Genomic DNA, 23,094 nt, shown 5'->3' on the forward strand with positions numbered 1-23,094 from the left:
CTGGTTAAATGTACATCAAGTAAGCCAGAACTGAGTACTGACATTGTAAGGTTCGTCTTGGGATTCACCGATATCTGTTGAGGCGAATCATTACAGCGAAATTTGAGATTCTACAAAAAAATATTTCAACTGAGATGGCTTTACAGAATTAGCTTTCATAGAAAGTTGGAATTGTAATAGACTAGAAAGTCCATTCTGTTTGTTACAACATTTGAGGTTAACTTAAAACAAATTGAACTAATCAAATCATGAATGGACGTATTTCGTCAACCGTTTAGCTTTAAAAGTGTAAGCTCCGTGGCTTTTGGTTAAGAAATCCACTCCAAAAATGAATGGATGTCAAATCTTGACATGGAACGATTGAAAGTAGTTCAGGTTTACCGCCATTAACCACGTCGCTTTAGTTTTATATTTTACATTTTTCAGAATAGCAAAAATATTTTCATCCAATTGTGGTGACAATAATAGCTTTAGTACATACTTGAGCGAGTGGATAGTACCACATCAAGTGCCCGCACCATAGGGCCTAAATTTGGAATATTTCCCGCATAAAGAAGGTACGAAGGTACACTGCACGGACCTCGCCCGAAAAAGTAAAGTAAAAAACCCGCAAAATGACAGAGATTGAAGTCGTATCCGGAATAACGGAGGTAAGAACTAAGAATGCAAATATTTTTCCCCTTTCCCCGAACGTTATATACTGTTTCATATACCTGGTACATACTGTATTTATGTTTATGGTGTATGTTCGACCTCGAACCCGTACATTTGTTGGAATTGCCATAAGTGTTATTCACTACATATATTGGATTCGCAAACTTTTGACCACATGTTTGGTTATCGCGAAATTATTTGCTGGACTGGATGGATGGATGGATATTTTACGTTTAAAACTATGAGAATCTATCATTCATTCACATAATATATCAAAATAGATTCTACAATTAGAATAGATAGATTATTCAGTTCGATCGTTTGGTTTGCTATTACTAGGTTAATATACGTTAGCAATGGAATACAATTTTGTCCACTCTGAAATGTTGGAATTAACTGTCGTTTTCTCTGCTGTTAATTGATATACATAGTTGTTTTCCAAATCTAAGTTCAATGTCTCCAAGTGGAATGTTTCGACATTTGTCAAATATATAACACGTCACAGTTGTTACCGTTATAACAATACACATCGTAGGAGTGTTATCTCTGATTTCCCACGGGGGCGTATCAAATCTTCTGTAGTTTTGATCACTAAGTATACGAAAGTGTCCCGATTTTGTTTGCCGTCGACTTAAAACTCCGTCACTCCATATAAGGTACAAATTAACGGAATAAGCATTGACGTGTAACGCTCCGTAAGTCAGCTGTGTCGATAAAAATTACGTCATACATAAATGAGAGTCAAATTAAATTAAAAAATTGACGCTATTATTACCCTTACTAACGGGTACGATATTTTCAATATTCAGAATACAATATTTCGATTAGATTCTTTTGTACCAAATGAATGATTTAAAAATAAGTCAAATGACACTAAGCTCAGTAACATACAAAGCCTTTCAATTATAAATCGGTATATAAATCATCCACGGATATCTTAATATTTTGCACGCCACAATATTGCTGGTATCTGACAAGCTTTAGTGTTGCCCATCATCTGGTATCGAAAATTATGTGTGAACAGGTTTCTTGACAATCACCACAATTGAATCTCGTAAATTTTTTAAAGTTGGTATCAGAAACGCCAATCGCTTCCTAATACGCAGAAAATCAACGTGTATCGGGCATCGATCGTACATACAGCATGAATTTTAATCTCGATAATAACTGTTAATCTAGTTAAAAAAAAAATTTTTGGGAGCATGCCATTTATCTCAGTTTATTTGTCGAAACAAGATGTTAATCGAGTATTAGAAATTGATATGGTAAAATTTGCCATAAAAAATAACAATATTACTAAAATTTGTAATTACAAAAATGTTATTAAATGTTATCTTGTTATTAACATCTCTTACTGTTTTCTTTACTTCCCATGAGTCCTAGACTTCTCCGGCAGTATACATGTGTTCATTAGCCTTAAAATAAGCTTGATTCATAATAAGGAATTAAAGTAAATCGCCATAGTCATTGTAAAGAATATGTTCAATCCACGAAACGAATGGGACATTTCCATAGTAATCTTTTTGTGTTTACATGCATGTTTTCCTTTTATAGAAAGTGTTGACGCACGAAGTTGGAGCGGGAGCGCCGTGTCTAAAATGCGGAAATAAATGCCCGGGATTGGACTTACATTTCTGGAGGTTAGTTGTATAAATGATAGAGGCTATTTTGTTTTCGAACCTGATGCCAGATTTTACCTCGAGATTTAAGCACCGACAGGGTCGAAACTCGAAAGTACGGTAATTTATATCAAATTCTGGACAGAAGATTCAATGAGCCGATGTGCGTAATCCAAGCCATCGCTCGTACTTGCCAGTCGCTTTTTCCTGAAAAATTCCACAAAAACGGAATTATTAAACGATTTTCTTCAGAAAAATTTGCCGTAATTGTAAATGCAAGCAAGAAGATCATGCAGTCCAAGAAGAAGTTTCAAGCAGAGGAATCGAAAATATCGGAAAATTATTGATGCATGATCAAGGCCTAAGCACAGAAACAAATACGGTTCCAGTCAAGAGAGAGTCACCCACAAAACCTAAATATTCGTCTCCAGGTACATTTTACTAAAATGCCTTATGAATGAATGTCGACTCCAAGCGATTTCAGACTGTTGTGTAAAACAATTTCACTCCGTAAGATTAAGATGCCATTTGTGATTCCACAGTGATACTATACTAGTATTACTGTGGAAAGAGATTTTAAACTTGATATTGGAAACACTTGGCATATCGGACAGACAAGAATTAGTGAATGAATATGATTCATCTGTATATTAATCTGAATAATTAGTATTCGTTTTCTTCTCCAATGCTGTCTATTATCTGATAGCGCAGTATTTTATAAGATCTTGACAATGTTGTAAGTGCCATTGTTTCGGATAAACTTTCATATGAAATAGTACTGCAATAGTTTTTGCCATTCTTAAATATTTTGCTGTACCGAGTATTCAAATTTAATACACTAATATATATCAAATAAAAAATTTAATAACGTACATTCTTCTGTATGTTTCAGATAAATCCAAAACACCAGTCAATGGCCATGTTACGGTTACAAAGTAAGTATTCTCTTGAATTTATGTTGCAACGTGTTACAATTATCTAACTAAACTAATCTGTATTAAACTGCACAAGTAATTTTAACTACAAGGTAACTCATTCCATCAATATTTTGAATGCATACTATTACATATATAGAATCTTCTGGCATTGAAAATTGAAATCATCAAAGCGGGACATTATATTTTTAAACAACCAATGATACTATAGAAAAATATTGTTGGAACCTCCTACTTGAGAACACAATCTATTCACATAAAGCTTTAACGTAAAAAACTTTTGAATTTTCTTATGTTTTAATTAACTTGAAGGAAATTGTTTGCTTATCGAAGATTCTCTTGTTTTCATTTAGCAATTATTCAGACCCCGCTCCGCCCCCTCCAGTACGAAATGTTGAGACAATAGGAACAATGAGCCAACAACCACTCAAAGTAACAGTGGACATTGGGGGGAAGCAGCATCAGCTCGATTTCGGTGGGGCTACTCTCGATCCCTCGTTTCCCGCTCCTCCTCCACCTCAAAACAACACGAGTGAAGCCCCTCCTATGCCTCCACCACCAGCTGAACTTGCAAGCCCAGATTTACCACCTCCACCACCGGACATGCAGTCATATGAACAGGTGGGTTTGAATAACAACAACGAGAAAAATAATTGGCGTTTAAGATGTGGGAATCTCCAAGAGGACTTTATGATTTATTCCGGGCATTTTCCTCGATTTATATTACGATTTTATGGGTAATATAAAAGTAGGAAGGCGTTTTATTACCTGAAAGACCCACATATCGAAGCGTCCAAACCGGACATGCTGTAATATAGTTTGTTATAAATGTACTCCGTCGATGAAATCTCATCCCTGTACAGTGTACGCCATTATTAATTACTAATTTAAATTTTTGATGTCTTGAAATGTATCGACTGATTATTCGAACTCGCTATATATGGTTTCGTTAGGGATCCACTTTGATTCTAACTGAAAAATTGTCAAAATTAAAATATTTGATTTTCAGAGTACATCACCCCCGGTTCCTCCAATGCCGCAAGAATATGACATAAAAGTACAGGAACCAACAAGACAAACATACACATCTTCAGTGTCAGTAACAACCACAACACAAGTGAGAAATTTTTATTTTTGAATTCGATCGCATAGAATTTCACATAGTCCTATATCCCGCGCGGGAAGTGGGAAAACGATGAGATACGATCAGATTATTATTATTTATATAATTGTATGGTGCTAATAAACGGCAGATAAATCACGACTTTACAATTGGTTGCCCAAACGGTAGCTCAACGTTCGGGATGCGAGTACGTCGTGCTACAAAAGGCATCGAACATGAAAATTTCAACAGAACCTTCAGTGTGAAACAGAATTGAGCTACTAACTAATTTAACTACTAATTGCTGATGCTATTTTTGACCACATTATGATACATTGGGTCAAATTATTCTTTACTACTATATTTTTAAGTAGTAAACAAAAACAATATTTCAAAATTAATGATATATATTCAGCTAAGTTTATTGTTTGGAATCTTCAACATTTATATTAGTTTGGGAATGCAAGAGCAAAATATTATCTGTGAGTAGAATTAATTCCCCCCAGTGTATTAAAATGAGTAAAAAATTTATTAATCAACCCAGCGTATGTTTGATTTTGATTAATTACATTTTTTTTTAAAATTTATTACTCTTTCTATCCATCGAATATCTACAACATTGAAAATAGTTCAAATTGTTTGTTTATTGCTTCTAAAAAGGACTCTGACACATGCCCTGCACAATAATATAGAATTATCATCAGACAACAGCATTTTAGGTCGAGTATGCCAGTTTTATAACCAGTCTCGTCACCATCTAACATTATAAGTCTTGTTATCTGAGTTTTACTACAAAATTCTATCAATTTTTTTTTTTTTTTAGAAAGAGATTCCTCCTCCAGTTCCTCCTACTGATCGAAGAGATTCATCTTCATCTTCTTCATCCTCTGATGGCGAGAAAAGTGGTGGAATTACATACGAATGGCAACCACCAGTAAAAGATTCGAAACTGGTGAGTATCAACTTATTAATCTGGGACAACGAAATATATCAGTCTATATGACCCACATTATTTGTTGGGGTTCATTGTTGACACAGAGGCCTCAGTATTTAGATTTGTTTGTCACTATAAAATCAAAATATTTTTTATTAACTTTATGTCTCGTATTTGTCTGATGCGCTCATACACTCTTGAATTGATGTTTATATATTTAGTTTTATTCGCCAACCAAAACAGATATGAAACCAGATGTAAGACGATATTCACTATACCAGGGGTGGGCAAGTATGGCACGCGTGCCAGGGGTTGCCCACCCCTGCACTATACTATACCGTAACAAAACATACCCAAATTAGACAGTTAAATTCTGTAATGGATCGTTGTGTAGCCACGGCCAAATTCATTTCTACCTCATGGAAGATAGAATATCCCCTAACCCTCGTACTTTTATACTTCATAGGCGAAACAATTTATAGAATCTTTGCCCAAAGAGAAACAGCCAATTAAAGGAACGGAAGGAGGACAATACAGACGTAAGCAATTGATGAGGCAACTTCCTCCTCACGATCAAGAACCAAGTGCTTGTCATGATCTCACCTCTCAAGAGAAACAAGAAATGGATGTGTTTGTAACGCAATACAGGGAAAAGGCATTGGGAGTTGGTAATGTGGATGGATCTGGAAAAATAAAGGTATATTTATTACTACTACATCGTTAATGTCAAAATATGAAAGCGCGCAATGTAGATAACCGCAAGATGTTGATGAAGAGCTGCTTTTACCAAATCGTAATATCCGTTATCTGATAAAACAACTAGAAACACATAAAAGATGAGTGATACTAAAAGTTAGAAAAGATTTTGGTAAAAAATAACGTCAAATTAACTATAATTTCACAATAATATAGTTGTATAAGGTGTCATTCTTACGACAAGTATGACTTTAGCTATATTATACTACGAAAAAATTCCAATGCTCAAATATGACCAAATTCGACCATTTAACTTATTGTGATCTTGGACATACGGAAGTAAGTAATTCTGTTTTTTATTTCTCCGTATAATTCTGTATGTTTAACTAACCGATTGCCCAGAGTTTGTTTGATCTGCCTCAATACTAGTGTTATTAACGCCAGATTTTAATAACTTCGTTACAGAGTTGTACCCATTGTAATCAAGGAATAAAGGTAGGAGACGTCATGGTATTAGCCGAAAGAGCGGGGCCGAATAAAGTATGGCATCCACAATGCTTTGTGTGTTCTGAATGCAAAGAACTTCTAGTCGATCTGATTTATTTTTATCAAGAAGACAAAATATACTGCGGAAGACATTACTGCGAACTTCATAAACCGAGATGCGCTGCTTGTGATGAGGTAAATTGTACTTTAGTAACATTCACTGACTTGTAAAATAGTACTTTAGTTGATAAATCTCATGTAATCATATTTTTGCTTGAACCAAAAATATTTTTATGCTTTGAAAAAGTTTTTGTGGTTTTAGAATTGGCTGTTCGAAATTGTTTGGGAAACAATTTTTTGATTTTATTAGTTGGGCCGTTTTAGTAGATATTTTAACGTAAACGATTTGAAAGTTCTTTATTCAAATTGATCTTATTATATGTATTCCTTCAATATATATTGTATTGGGTAAATTGGGAAATATTACGTAGATTAAATTCGTGGTTGAATATAGGCCAAAGTGGTTTCGTTGCTCGATAATCTGATTTGGTTCACCGCGACTTCCCTTCCCCAGTAAAACTGTATAATTTTCATTTTTTCTCGTATTTTCGGTGTTCTAATTTGTTTTCATTTATTTACTGGTTGTAAGAATTTAACTTGAATTAGCAACGAGAAAAAGTAAATTATTAAATTAAAATTTCAATTGGAACGTTGATATGGATATGGTGTCATTTGCTCAAAAACTTATTCGAGATCAATCAATACGAATCCCAATACCTTAAATATCTGGTGGGCCCACAAGATCATCAATGCTTTTTTGTTATCTATTCTCATCTAGTATTCAAATTTTTATACAAACAAGATGATTTTAAGTTGAATCAGTATGCTCCGTCAAGTTTGCTGCTCGCCAATAGTTAATATTTAAAACCCATAACCTGCAGGGTTGCATACCACGGAATTTCTGTAAATGTCTGACACTGAACATACACCACTGAGCTTTGCTAAGTGTAACTGCTTTTAACCCTGTTGGGCATCAAATTTATTTACCGACTTTATTTACCGAATCATCATAGTTTCTGCGTAAAACAAAACTTAGTTTACTTTTTATTTCAGTTGATATTTGCACCAGAGTACACTCAAGCTGAAGATTGTTATTGGCATCTCAAGCATTTCTGTTGTTGGCAATGTGATCAGCCATTAGGTGGAAAGAATTACGTTCCCCATGACAACCAACCAGTTTGCATTCCATGCTATGAAAAAGAATTTGCCCATAGATGTGCTACATGCAAAAATGTAAGTTCATTGGACAATTTCGTTTTTATATGAATACTAACTTAACACGATGATACTATTAAAACTACTGAAAATGCAATAATATTAGTAGTATACCTGTGGGTAGTGTGACGAAATTTGTTCTTTGTTTCACGTTCTTTCATAAAAATGGTCATAAAAATGCCAGAACGAGATGCAGACGATAGTTTAATGTGTACATATTTGAAGGTCATAAAGCATAATCATACACGAAAAGCAATGTTTGATCCCTGGGCATCGTATAGGATGACCTGCGCTGCTACTCATTTACATGCATAGAAATAAACTCACTATATGATCCCATACGGTACTATATCAAGGCCTTAATTGATAATCGAGTGAAGCGGTATGAGTTAGCGATCACGTTGGCTTTTACACTCGGGATAAATATGAGATATGGGTGTTATTTACTCATGTGAAAAGTTTTTTTTCGAATCCACTCTTCTGGTACATGCTATGCATTTTTGACTAGATATTAATTCCTACATTTGAAATATTACTGAGATTAAAGGAATAATTGTATTTCAAATGCAATATTCATAAAAGAAATACACAAATTAATATTTAATGCCTTCATTCACATTCCAGGTCATTGCTCCAAATATCGAATGGGTGACATTTCAAGAACATCATTGGCACGCGTTACCGGAATGTTTTAGATGCTCAAATTGCAGTCAATCACTTGTAGGCAAACCTTGCATTCCGAAAGGAGATATGGTATTCTGCTCAAGCAAGTGCAAGAAAGAGAAACTTCCTCCACAATAAATCGATCGATCTTTTTATCACATCGAACTTTTTGATGGATGGAAGATAGTTCATGAACAACTGTACAAAACCAAGTTTATATAGTTATCTCAAGATTATGCTTGGACATGAGAGAACAGAACATAAAATAATGTTTAGCAATGATAAACAAGCAGCATCTTTGCGAAGAATTTCAAATTGCAAGCGTTTTGAATAACGCACACATACCAGTTAATTGCATATATTTTAAACAGTTCTTGCGATCTGACCCACAGAGGAGAAATTTTGTCGAATGTTTTTATATAATTTTTTTGTATTATTATATTCTATTATATATCACTTGGTGATGCAACTAGGATGCACTGCAGCACTGCCATAGCTCTTTATTTCATCCCGAACGACATTCAATTTTTCAAAAAAGATTGGCGCATGTATAAAATAACCTGTGATCTATTTCACAAACATTCATAAAGAATCGATTTTAAACCATTCCAATGTGTTGACTAAGAAAGTATTTTGTCTATAAACAAGATCGATCGTCTCAGCAAATTTGATAGTTTTTCAACAGAAAATGAAAACTGCTTTCTCACCAACTATTGGACTAATCAATTTAAAATCTTAAGCATTTAAAGAAGGAAGGTTACTCAGTTTAAATCATTTCCATTTTTTCTGGTCTATGGGGCTTTTGTTTACCCCCTGTTTTTCTGATTTTCACAATTTAGTTTTCCGACTAGCGATTCTGTCTATCGATTGCTCACGGAACAAGCATGTTGGTATCGACATTGAACATTCGTGGCCATATATTTGCGCATTGCTATAGCTGCACACAGTAATCAATTGGAGATTTATATAATTATTATTAAACAATGTTTTATCGTTGATGGCTGCATTTTGCGATTTGATTCGATCTTATATTTTAAAAAGAATATACAATTTCATTATGTCTATGCTTTTATGTTGAAAACAATTCAAATTTTTCAAAAGGCTTATTATAATCAACATTGCTTTTTTAGTAGTTTGTTGCCATTGTAAAATACATAACAAATGCTGACGTATTATTTTATTACTTGAATCAATTCCGAAGCCATTTTTGGGGTTCATATTCACTAATAAAAGATATTTGTTCTTATTATGAAGACTTTTGTAGATGTCATCCATTACGCTGAGATTAGATTTTGCAGGCCCATACTGAGTGATTTTATCAAACGACCAAAACGATTTTTCTGTCGGCCATGGAAGAGCTACTTACTGCATCATTAATAAGAAAATGTCGGACAGACACCAAGACATATCGATCAATTTTACACAGCGCAGCTTTGCTAGATCAGAAAAATAATTCTGGACAGGAAAGTATTTTGCCCATATATTCTGTTGCTATAAAAGCGACTATCTAAATGTCAAACAAATGTTAACACCTAAACAACTTTACAGAAGTGGCGCGGACCATATGACCCATGCATATGGAACCATTAAATGAATGAAGAGTCTTATAACCGATGTGGTTACAACACAATTGCTCCCGTGAATTGCACCCAGGACATTTGCATCTGCATGCTTTTGCACCCATTGTCGTCTGCACCAATATATAAATTGCATCCTTGGACATTTGCACCCACGTTCATTTGTTCCCATGGACGTTTGCACCCATGTACATTTTTGCCCATTCATACTTTCACCCATAGACACTCGCACCAATGAACTTTGCATCCATGTACATTTGCACTCAGGTATATTTGCACCCACGGCCATCGACATGCAAGGAAATTTGCTCCCACGTTTTTTTTGCACCTGAGGACGTTTTCACCTATGTACATTCGCATACTTGGAGATATGCGCCCACAAATGTCCGCGAGTACAATCTATATTCAGGGGCTAAAAAAATCTGTGGATGCAAAGGTATGCGGGTGCAAATATCCTGGGTGCCGTTTACGGATGCCAATGTGCATGGGCACAGAGATAGATAGGTACTAGAAAATCTGACGAGAAGTCAAAGTGTCTCATGTGATCAAGCGGTCTTATCTTTCGTTGGAACAAGTATGAAAATCCTATTCATTACTGCATCGATTACTCACAATAGTATATCGGACAAGCATTCGAAAAACATTCGAATCTGTTCTTCTTCATCGAACGCGGTTGCCATATACACGCCGTTTTATTAGTAGCGTTAATCTAAACGTTTTTTCAACAAGGATATAAAAAACACCCAGACTTCTGGGATTGATACCATCTCCAGCCACAAACGTACGAGGTATTTTAGGATCCTGTTGCAATCGAGCTTGACCAAGATGACTTGATATCGTCAATTTATTTTTACAGTTTGAGCATTTGAAAATAGGAAAATAATGATTTCCACCTTATTAATTATACAAATTCAAATAAATATTTTTTTAGCGACTAACCGAAACGAGGCATGGTAAAAGGGATAAAGTAAGAGTTTGGGTATAGTAGTTGAAATCTCGTGAAAATGGTTGTAAAAGCAAGCGAGGGAAAAATAAATAGTCTTTGTCACAAATAGCCATGACAACTTTATATTGGCACTTGTTTAATTAACTTACCCATCAATGCAATATACCATACATTATTTGCAAACACACATATATCTACACTACATCATACCAGTTTTTAAAGCGTGTTGTCGAAATTTCAGATCTGTATATTTAAAGTACGAACAGCAAACGTAATGTGTAGGTTAAAGGGTGGGACAATATCCACTTATTTACTATAACAACATGATAATTTACTTTACTTTACAATTACTTCAGTCGTGCGTCATCAACTAACTTCGGGGCGACAGATTAAACATTGAGTGGATCAAACAAACTTGCTCAAGCAAAACTGAATGGAGAGGGTCACTGTGAGAAATTTTGTTAGATGTACATACATTTTATTATCAAGTCTAAGCCAGAAACCGTTTGCTTTGCTTGGAATAGTTAGTATCGTATCGTTAAATCTTTGTGCACATACTTACTCATTCAGAGACATACTGTCTGAGAGACTGAGACATACTACCCCAAATTCAGTCAAGTTGTATATTAGAAGTCGTAGTGCGCCAGACAAAAAATCTGATAAATGGCTATTTACTAGAACCTCAGTTCCCAGCACCGTACTTTCCATAATCAATATGACTGTGGCGCATATTACTCAAATGTAGATGAAAAAAGTTTACTTACCAGAGTTTTGTTTACCTATAGATTCCTTTCGTTTGCTTCATGGAGACGTCGAGCCCGCAAACACAAGAATTCAAATCCAAAAGCACTTTCCCAAGCCCCTCATAACCGCAAAAATTTGTAACTTGAGAATCGTTTAGCTGATCAACGCTTTAACCGTGAGCAGGCCATGTTTAAAGCATACTGTATCATTATTCAAGTTTTATGCTTGACTAACAATAACGTGTGTATATTTTTAGACTGAGCCATATATAACTTCATCCTACCGAAATTAAAAACGTTGTCGCTCTGAAAAAGTTTATTTGCACAACGGCATAATTGCCAACGAATGTATATAAATAAACCTACATCAACACGACGACACTGGCCAAGGGCATCGTATACTATATCATATCAAAGCGAAAATGACTCCGCCCTTGCTAATGGATTGGAGAAGTTTAGTTATAATGCGTTATGATTTAGTCAGGGAATACAACATGAAAGAGACATGCAGAGATTATGCAAACGCGAAATAGATAGAAAGGAACTTTGATGCACAATGAACCTGGTATAGGATGGGCACTTATTACTTGTTGCGGCCATGAATAATACAGTTGCTGGTTTTAGTTCAACAACTATAAGATTCTTTCATTTGACCCATTACCTGCAGGTAGTCTGATATGTTAATATTGTCTTGGTTGTTTAGTCTGAATAAGCAAGTCGTTATTGATGGCATCGAGTTTTAGATAAAAGTAAATTATTTATTTCAACTGATTTCAGAAACCATTCGTTTTCGTACATATTTAAGGGTAAATACTTCAAAATTTGACATCACGAATGAGGTCAAATTTCATTACATCAACTATTTTTAATCAAAAGTATTTTGGGCGGAAACACTCCTAATCGCCTATAATATTACTTCAGAATTCTGTCCCGTGTTCGAAATAGGTGAAATTTAGGTTTATTTTGTTTTCACGTCATATGGGTTGTGTCTTAGCGAAGGATACTTTATTAAAGGCCAAAAGTGGACAAATTATAATCAAGTGCTCACATCATAACGTTTGTCACAAAGTGACAGTTAAATTAAAAGCATAAATTCCGTACAAACAAGAAAAATTAATTTCTAAAATTTAACATCTTTAGATTTATATATTTTGAAATTGTTCGTTTTTGACCAATATTATGACACACTCAAATATATTTTTGAGAGTACTCATTACCTATTCTGAATTGATATAAATTATGTTAGGGGTATAGAGATGTAAAATTTTTTATTGAGTATATGGAAGGGTGATATATGAATATATTTTGATCAGGAATAATAAATCATTTCATTAATATGTCTGCCTGAACATTTGAACTCTCGAGACCTTTCTTGACGTCATTATTAACCATTTTGGTATGTTGTTTTGATTTATTTCGAGTATGCTGTTGTATACGTTACAGACGGTATATGATTTCCACAACCACTTGAAAAAATAATACACAATCGGAGACAGTCAGGAGCGGGTCGCAAAGTGAATGTACATTATGTCGCTGTCCGTTTATGGCCTATATAAAAGCAGCAGGTCAAAACGCATAAGATTGTGGTAAAAAATATTTACATTAGACACAAAATATACTTGTTTCAGCTTGATTTCTACAATGCAATTAAAATGTCTAATTTGGTGACAAATACCAAATTATATCTGTTGTTTTTATGTCGTTGTTTGTTTGCTATTTGACTAAAACGTAGTCGTTAAACATTACATTAATATTGACAACGTTTAGTTTAGTTTCCCTCAAGCCTAACATGGATCAGTTGTGGACCAGAAGCCTGTAAATACTCGATTATTCAGACGGGGATTATGATTAGCAAACATGAGTATGATGTTCCGCAATTTCAAACATCAATGCTTTGGAAAAAATAAACAAATATTTAAAATTTTGCAATTCATTATATTACTATCTATCTGTCTATATACAATGAAAACTCTTGGCCAAATTTGGGATGCGATATTTATTATTCATGTTTTATTTTATATCAAATTGTGATCGCGAGTGAAAGACTATGAAATAAAAGTGAATTTTGTGACATTTTTTAGTGTAATACTGGACAAAAACACGTTGAGGTAAACATTCATTGAAATTAAATCTGTCATAAAGAGTGAGTGTTTACTACGAGTGAATTTAGTTTAAAATATCCATTTGGAAAAAGCAATGAAACGCCTTGAAATACACGGCCGTTTAAGATAACAAGAGCCACGAATTTGGATTCCTTTTGTGCTAATGGTTTGAGGTGTTTTGTCAAGAACTTTTCGATATAAGGTTGAAACTGTGCTATAATGAAGTGTGGTTTGATATCATGTATTGAAGTTGATTTATGTTATTGTTGTGAAAGCACCATTGAGAATATTGTAGTATTAGAAAGATAGATGAAGATAAAAGAGCTGTAGGCATCTAATCTTAAAATAATTAGAAAACAGTGTTAAGCGGGTTTGGATTCTGGTTCCGAAATCCTAAATTGAATGACTAACTACAGGTCTCCATGGTTACCTTTTGCCTTTGGTAGTAACAAAGTATTCGGTGCTGTTCTGTATGTGGTTCATATACTGGTCAGTGCTTTTTCCAAGATTCATTTTGAAATGTGAAAAATCAAATAAGATTTGGATATGAGAAATTCATAAGGAATGTCTAATAACGGACGATTAGTTTCCAAACCTAAACATTCAGGGTATATACGAGTAGAAAAAATCAGATTCCTGAAAGTGTACCGTAAGATACTATTAACAGGCTGTTTTCGAACATTGTGAAGATCGTTGGACTTGTTTGTTTTACCTCATTAATAATCCATTAGGGTTAATAAGTATCAGACAGAGTTGAAGTACATCATTTCAGCGCATAAATGAGAGCATAGTGCTTTTTGATAACAGTATACCAAATTAAAAAGTAGTTTATGTTGTCTTTGTCTGTCAAGGAAATCATTTATTTGTCGTTTTCCTTGATAATTTCGTATATATAATAACAGATTATTGTTTAGGTTCTTCCGTAGTTTTCCCAAAGGAAAATTCTTGCGTATAATTTTGTTGGTCGAATTGCTGTTAAGCTATTTTATGTAAAAAACTACTTATCGAATTTACTTTACAGCTGTTTCAATTCCCAGTATTAAACTTTTGATTTTATTTTGGATACAGCTGTCTGTGTGAATTGTAAAACGATCAACTGGTGAAATTATTGCTTTGAAAATAATCTCAGGCTTAAATTACATCATATTTTTTTTTTAAATTTAAGTGCAAAAATTGTAGAATTTTTATTCGCTTTGTGGACGAAAAATTTCATTGAGCCCTTGACAGACTTCACATTAAAATTATCATTTTATTGAAATAAGAGTGAGCTATAAAGAGAAGAATATTCCAATATTTCTATCTATAGTTACTTCTAGTTCAAATTCAATTGGTTGCTTGGTTTGAAGAAAATATGTGAAATACCTGAAAGCTACCTCAGAATCAATCACTTATTAGAGATTAATTTATAGTAACGTTCAAATCTCAGCATTCCGTTATTAACCAATCGCTTAACAATCTGACCTTAAAAGTTTTATAGTCAAAACAGTTACAATCTAGACAGGATTGCAATCTTTTTGCAAAATAACAAAGCACAAAATTGAATTTCATCTCACATTCGATTCTCATAATCCCACGAGAATCACTATCCGGTTTATAGGCTTATTCTCAGAAGCTGTTCGCCTAGAAGTGAAAATAAATTGATATAAGAAGTCTCTGTTCTGCGGGCTGGAAAAAATTGCTACTGCGTATATTACATCACTTGGCACTTGAAGACAATTCAAAAACATTTTGAACGTTTATTCGAAAACAAATACTTGATCCCATTTTATGCATCGAGAATTTCGTCTCGACCTTTGTCTCGTACAATCAAATTAGTTACACTGAAAGCATAAAATTAACAAAAAATTGACAGTGACCCAGATAAAAATTTTCATTTTTTATTTTCACTTACATGAGAGTGTGAAATCCCCAGAAACAGGAGTGTATTGTTAGTAAATGAGTAACTGTGAAATTAAAGAAAATTGTAATAAATTTTGAAGTGTATGTATTTGCGTTATGTGGTTTGCACTCAGCATAAAGCAGACGCAACCGTATAATGAAATAAAACCATATTATTAAGAGGAGAAATGTTTATCACACCAAGGATAGCACAATAACGAAAGCAAAATCCAATTATCATTGGTTTTTCTTTAGCTTCGATTATTTTAAGCAAAAAATTATCTTCATAACACGGAGACGTTCGAAATCAAACCAAGTATTTCGGATTCTTAGTCTTTATTAGCATCATATATACGTGGGGCGAAAGATGCACACTTTATATACGACTGTTTGAAGCGCAGCTAAGCAAACAGAAATATGATCAGTAAAATCAAGCAAGATCATTAATGTTTTATAAAGTGAATTTATGTATGAAATGCTTAATAAGTCAATATTAATTAATAACTTGTAACTAGTAATACTAACGAAGTAAGCAGAATTTGAAGTAGCAAATTTCCATAACCAAATACTATTTATTTGTCTCATCTCATGATCAGTAACTTGACTTAGATTTGAGACTCGGTCGAGATTTTCTAATCGACTTCAAGACTTAGCCGTATTCAGGTATTTTTTGATTATTCCGTGTTCGGGTAGGGTTCAGTCAATAGAATGAGTTTCGACTAAGACACAAAATTTAAAATAAGCATTCGAAGTGAAAGTACTGTTAATCATGTTTGATGATCTGTGACTATATCTGTTCTGCAAAGACGATGGAGAAATAATTTGTAGGAGAGTATATCCACATCTGCATAACATACTATGTCAGTCTTAATATTCGATCAATAGAAATGTACATGGTATTCAAATCGCTATGTTTTCTTCAGATAACACTGATACAAACATGACAACATGAGAATATTCGAAGCATTGTTTAACTGGTTCAAGATGTGGAAATTTTTTGCCTCGTGTTCACCCCTACTAAATATACGGCAAAATATAGTTGGAGTGTATCGATTTGTAAGTCGCATATGTGTATATCTCGGTGTATATCTTACAGTTTCGGAACTTTCTGGAATATATATTTATATATCTTCCCACCTCTGACGTGGCAAGAAAAATTCTTGCCTGCTGCAATCGTGATACAGCATACGGGTATATTTTGGAGCATGGTAATATAAAATCAAGAAAATTTACTGGAAATTATTTTGTATACTATTCATATAAGCTTGTGTTTCTTTTATTTTTTTTTTAAGGTTTTTTGCGTGAACACGGTTTGAATGGAGATTTACTGTAGGAATGATTTACTAAAGGTACGAGTAAAAAATAAAAATATGATTGACACAAAATAAATTGAAAATAAAAATAGATTAAAATATCTTAACCTTTTTGACCTTGGAAAATATCACATAAATATGCAAAATGTATAAAGTATACAGAAACGTTGACCTTTGTAGGAATGATGGAGGATCTTTGTTTACATTTCATGCAAGAATAAACAAGAATGTGTCACTATCAAATTACAGAATTGTAAAAGAAAAAGCATCAAATGAATTTGGCATGAAACTATTTCCTGGTCTTGCTCAAGTGTCAAGTAAGCAAACAAAATATAGAGCTTTATGTCTAAAGTGCTTGAAGAATTGCTTGTTTTATATTTAGATAAAAACAGGTATGCTATACTATGAGTATTATCAAGCAAAACCACTTTGATTTTCCTGTATTATAATAGCAAGCTAACCAGATTTATCAAAAATGACAATTATCCATCAAATTTTTGCCATCAAATTTGCGAAGCTATGAAGTGTACTTCGCTTGTAACCAAATGGAAAAGTTAAAGAAATAATTAGCAAATAAAAGATTACCATAATTTACAGTTTTTCCAATAGTCTTTCTGAGTGGAATAGCATGTATGTATAAGCACTGAAGCATTATCCAATTATCGTCCATCGATCACGATTGTTTTTAATCACATTCGGAATCACTGCTGCCTGTGTGGATAAATGATTGCAATACTACTGGTATGAGATAAATGAGCATATGGTATAATCGAGAAATTTGGTAATAAAATTCAGGTTTTATCTCTAAAAACGCATATAAAGTCACCGTGCTTCATACGTCACGAGTGGCTATTTGGTTGGCATTTTTAATTCAGCCATGGTTAGATTTGCGACTAGTTAGTTATAGTTACTGACAAGAAAGACGACCGAAGTGAATATTTTAGTAACAAAAGTACTTTAGAGAATCAAACAGGTATATAACAGCACTGTTTGAAAGATATTGAAACCATATTGATATGGTTGATGAAGGATTTTGAAATAGAAAAAGTTGAATCATGTGATAGTACTCACATAGCAGCCCATTTATCATTGTATAAAAAGTTTGTATAAAAACCTTACAAAACTTGCCCATTGAATCGAAGTGGCGGATTTGACATATCCGTAACAGAACGCAATATGTACTTTCGTTGCAAATGTAAATTTGCCTAATTTAATTATTTGCTACGCCTTTTTAACGCCCCATCTTTTTCTATTTGGAAGGTTTTACGAATTAATGCAAAATGTATAGTGCAAATCCTCGCTGTAGGTAGACCGCCTCCCAATTGACGTCACGTCGTCTCTTGGGAGGATGTATTATCTCAATTAAAGGTATGGCTATTTTCATTTCTGGATACTTTAGCTTAGAGCTTGCGGAAAATGATTTCCCGAATTACAGATTATGAGCATTATCTCAAAGGTTGAAACAGTACACTGGTGTACGAATTCGCACACGAATTCTAAAGTGATCCAAGAGCCAATGCAGTTATATATCATTGATTTGATAATATTCCATACATTTTTGTTGACAAAATGCAAAATTCAACTTCAAATAGAGTGCCGTCATGCAAAATAGGCATGAAAGCATATAGTGTTTCGTGGCAATTTTTGAAAAACCCATAAAAACATATAAGATACGAATAATGGAGTAAGATCAAGGCTAACGTGTGCATCCTAGGTACATCTACTCGGAGACAAATTTAATACGCATTAAATGTCTTGCTTCCCTTGGGTATTGACAATCTGACATAAAAAAAATAATCAACGCGTTTTTGTGCGCAAGGTTTTCGTTTCGGGATTCGGGTATTTTCTGCTCTTCCCAAACGAAAAGATTCCTTATGGATTTCATAGAGAAAAAATAGATTTAATTAAATAGTTTAACAGAGATCGTTCAGGTATGTAAACTGTAGTGTACTGTAGAGTGTAGAGGATGCTTTGAAGCTAACTGAAACAGGTGAACATAAATATTGGAATACGTAAAAGAGTCAGCGGTGTATCTTTTGTAAAAAAAATATTTGACCTAATAAGAAAATTATCTATAACGACAGATTAAACTTCAATTAGAACGTTATTTTTAAATTTCAGGATAAGAGGAATAGCCAGAATATCCATAAGTTATAACTCATTCACACGAGAAACTACATCGCTATTCTGCTTTTAAAGGAAAATTTCATTACAATTATTTTCTATATATTTCAGAATATTCTATTTTATTTTAATACTATTTCTTTAAAATAGTATTCAAATAGTCTCATGTGTGTGACATAGAAATATCGTGTCTAGTCAGAAGTGTATTTTCCTAACGTGAACGAATCCATGTAAATAGATCGAAGATAAAGGAAATTTATCGTTGAGTATGTAACAATGGTTTGTTTTACTTGGCTTTGACTTTGGATCCGTTATATTTATACGGGTGCCCTTGTGGTTGTATAGTAGGAACAATGAACGGTATATATGTTTATCAATAGTTTGTCACGAACAAATATATAACATGAATTTTCACGATATCAAGATCTAAATATCATTTATAAAATCTTGAAATCAGACAAAATCACTATTTTTTATAGAGGTATTAAAACAAGACACAGAATTATACAAAGTATAAATTAAAAAAATTCTTGTTCATGCTGATGAAATACAAATATTCAATTTAACAAATGAACTTATTGATTTTACAATAAATATAAATAGGTTAGCATCTATACATTGATCATATTCGCCGATAATGTAACTTCTTCAGACATTAAGTATGCCAAATTTAGTATATAGATCACAGTTGTCATAATGATGAGTCAATGAATGTATCTGTAAAGAAGTTTAATATTGGAAGAAAAAATATTGTGTGTAAAAAGTTTGAGCAGAAAGACGTTTTAAGTCAACTACCACTTGACCGCGCCAATGTATTTGGAACATATTCATTACTCCGATCTAAAATATTAATTTGGTTCTAATAACTTGTAAATTTTTGGGTGGATTGCACCCTAATGTAGTCTTCTATATAAGTATATATGCATATCAACAACTAATGAGCAATCCAAATGTATTTATTTCAATATTAGGTTTACAATGTATTTATATAGCTGTTTGACATCTCGGTGTGTATCGAACACTACTGATTTACATATTTTAATATTTTGTTCTCGTAGCAAATTCATGATTAGAATTAAATTTGTTAGGTTGGCAATATATGAGGTAACTTTAGGTTGAGACGAAATTTTGGTATAGATTGGTTCGTAAAGAAAAAGTCACGTATACGTTAGGTCCCCGAAAATAAAAGATAGATCTTATTAGTTTTTGCTTTTATGCAGATGCAATGGCAATATGATAGAAGATTTAATGTCGTCATTGCTTCAAACTAGTTTTGAAGTTATTTCCCCACTATACATTTATGGGTTTATTGGTCTGGTCGAGTGAATAATTTCTCAGCAACTTCGTAGCGCAATTCCATGAAACCTAATTCAATGTTTTTAATCATGGCCTGTCCCCATTACCGAGTGGACAATGTTAAAGGTACCTCTCAAGTAACCTAAGCTCGTATGAGTGGACGCGAACAGCATAAATGAGGGGCGTGTAGTGGGTCAACTCACTTTCCGAGCTCTTTCGATACACGTTAAAGCGTCGTGTATTCTCAAGGGCTTTCTAAGAATATCGCCAATCCAGATGGCAGTCGAACGTTTTGCTAGGATCTCATGGGTTATTGATTGACGTAAAAACTTTACCGGTAGTTCAAGAATAAAAAAATCAATTAACGGGAGGTTAGCTACCCAAAGTATAACCCCGCGCTTTGCCGTGATTGAAACAGACATAATTGGGTTGTTTTTCACCAAATGAAATATTATAAATTCATTTATTTTTAACGACACTAAATATTTTTGAAACGTAGCTGCGACACGTAATGAAATATGACCAAGGTGTATTTTGTCTCTAATAACAATATGCAAATTGCAATGACAACAATAAAATTTTTCCTGTCATTTTCTATTGAAATTAAGACTTTTTCGATCGAGTTGAACGAAATATGCAATGCTTACGTCATAGGTGCCTCTTTTTCGAAACCTGATCTCGTTTTCACATTGTGTGACATCGCATATTCTTTTCGTTTTGGATTCTCAAAGGTTTTAGTTGCTTTGTTTAAATGCGAGAGCGTGGTGAATATGTCGGCACCTTTATTCAAGGTGTATCAGAGTAAGTATGAATATAAATGCTAAATAGGATTTTGGAAATTCACCAGTTAAGAAGTGATGACTGACAAAACCTCGTGACCTATATGTTAGCAGTGATTTGTGCTCTAAGTTATTATTATTCAGGCATGAAACAAGGACATGTTTCAGTCCTTTTGTGTTCGTTATATGCTGAAGCGCTACTGATTTTAAAAATCTGAAGACGACAAGTTACTAGAAAACTCATCAGTACCATCTAAGATAGGGCATTTAGCATAGCATGTGTTTCCTAAAAGGGTACATTGAAGGTATCGAAGTATCTTTCAACATTTTTATGAAAAGTTAGTTCTTTACTATATCAGCAGTTCAATGAGTAAATTTTGAAGCCAGACGGTCGATATAAAAGTGGGTGGTTAGAAGTAGGTAGGTTTGGATCGGTAAATTTCGAGTATTGTACCGTACTGTGTATAAGCGGAGCGCAAGTTTATCTTGTCGATTTTTGTACCCGTGTAACGACAATTTTTTGTCTGTATCATGCAGTGTCGTTTTGAAATATAAATTATTCCACGATGACTATACTTCGATATAACTCTTAAATGGATATATATGTATAATATTCCATACTCAGGGGTTATTCAATCCTAAGCTGAAGTTTGTGCAAGTAAATTGGCTTATAAAAATTTGATTATAAATCAGTTTTGCGAATAATTTTGTTAGTGGTTACAATTTAATGGATGACCTGCCAATGTTCAAATTCAATCGCATTAGATTTGAACGCAAACTGTAAAAAACTTGATATTTTTTCAATGAATTATTATGTAACTATGCCCCATCTTTCTGCACAGAAACAGGATATTTTAGATGTTTAGTTGACAAAGTAAAGTATATTAGTATATAGTAACAACAAAAAATGTTAACCTGGAAACAAAATTAACAAACTATTGATAAATTATATTGGTTCAAGTTGACAGTTTCAAGTACCCACTTGCGCTCGAGCGACGTAAGAAAATGACGAGAGAAAGTCGGGCAAAGTGTACCACATTATACGCTTTATATAGGGTATTGTTCTGTGAAAGACTGTTGTAAGGCTGGTGTCGTAAGGTTGTAAGTTTAAAATTATGAGCAGGGAATTTTAGTACTCGAATATGGGAATCATAGGTGAAGATGAAACTTCTCATAAATTACTTCGAGAAACATATTTAAAATTACTCTTAGTCGTAACTGAGTTCATCCATATCAATTATCTTAAAGCATATATTTTTTTTTTAGATTTTTTGTGATTATTTAGGATGGTTTTTCCATGTTTTATTCACATTTCATAGAAAGTTCAACGGATTGCGCAATGAGATAACATAATAAATTCCATTAATCAATCATCCGCGTTGTTGCGCTTCGCAATGACAAAGTTTTATTCCAAACTGAACAAAAATCACGTTTTCTTGTTAAAATGTTTGATTATATATGTTTTATGGTGATTAGTTGACTTACTTCGATTAAGATATATCGTTTCGCCTTGTCATGTATGTATGATAAATTATTTCAAATGCACTACAAAATATGGCAGTTATGCGACCACTTTGGTTTGGTTCGATGATCTGTCGGTCTGAGTAATATTATAACCAGGAATTGACCAAGAGATGATTTGAAACCCAATGAAATTTGACTTCATCGACTTGAGTAGCTGATGCCAAGCAATATTTTTTGCTGTCTCATTGTAAAAATGAAAAATGGCTTTTAGAACTGGTTGCTTGTCACTCACATATCACTAATGTTACTGTTAGAACTCTTCTGTGCATTGTTTAATTAAAAAATTTCATGATGTAATCTTGTTTTCGAAATAAACAGACGGTTTTTGTGGAATGTGAATCTAAAATATACCTGTTTGCTGCAAAGATCTCTTCGTCCGAATGTAATACTCCAGCTAGTTGACTTTACAGCTTTTAAAATTCCTAAGTACTTTAATTCAATTTCAACA

General features: G+C 33.5%; 1 protein-coding gene across 1 annotated transcript; it reads left to right on the plus strand.

Moving 5' to 3' along the window:
• The first annotated feature begins 409 nt into the window (after window positions 1–409).
• LOC120340656 (testin-like) lies at window positions 410–9,617 on the plus strand. Its single transcript, XM_039408971.2, has 11 exons — window positions 410–650; window positions 2,209–2,294; window positions 2,526–2,704; window positions 3,166–3,208; window positions 3,562–3,829; window positions 4,218–4,325; window positions 5,134–5,262; window positions 5,711–5,941; window positions 6,406–6,621; window positions 7,540–7,719; window positions 8,326–9,617. Exons 1-11 carry the CDS (start codon window positions 615–617, stop codon window positions 8,500–8,502), a joined length of 1,653 nt encoding a protein of 550 aa, XP_039264905.2. The 5' UTR covers window positions 410–614; the 3' UTR covers window positions 8,503–9,617.
• The last annotated feature ends 13,477 nt before the right edge of the window (window positions 9,618–23,094 follow it).

Source organism: Styela clava, chromosome 14 (genome assembly GCF_964204865.1).
Source record: "Styela clava chromosome 14, kaStyClav1.hap1.2, whole genome shotgun sequence".
NCBI classification, from domain to species: Eukaryota; Metazoa; Chordata; class Ascidiacea; order Stolidobranchia; family Styelidae; genus Styela; species Styela clava.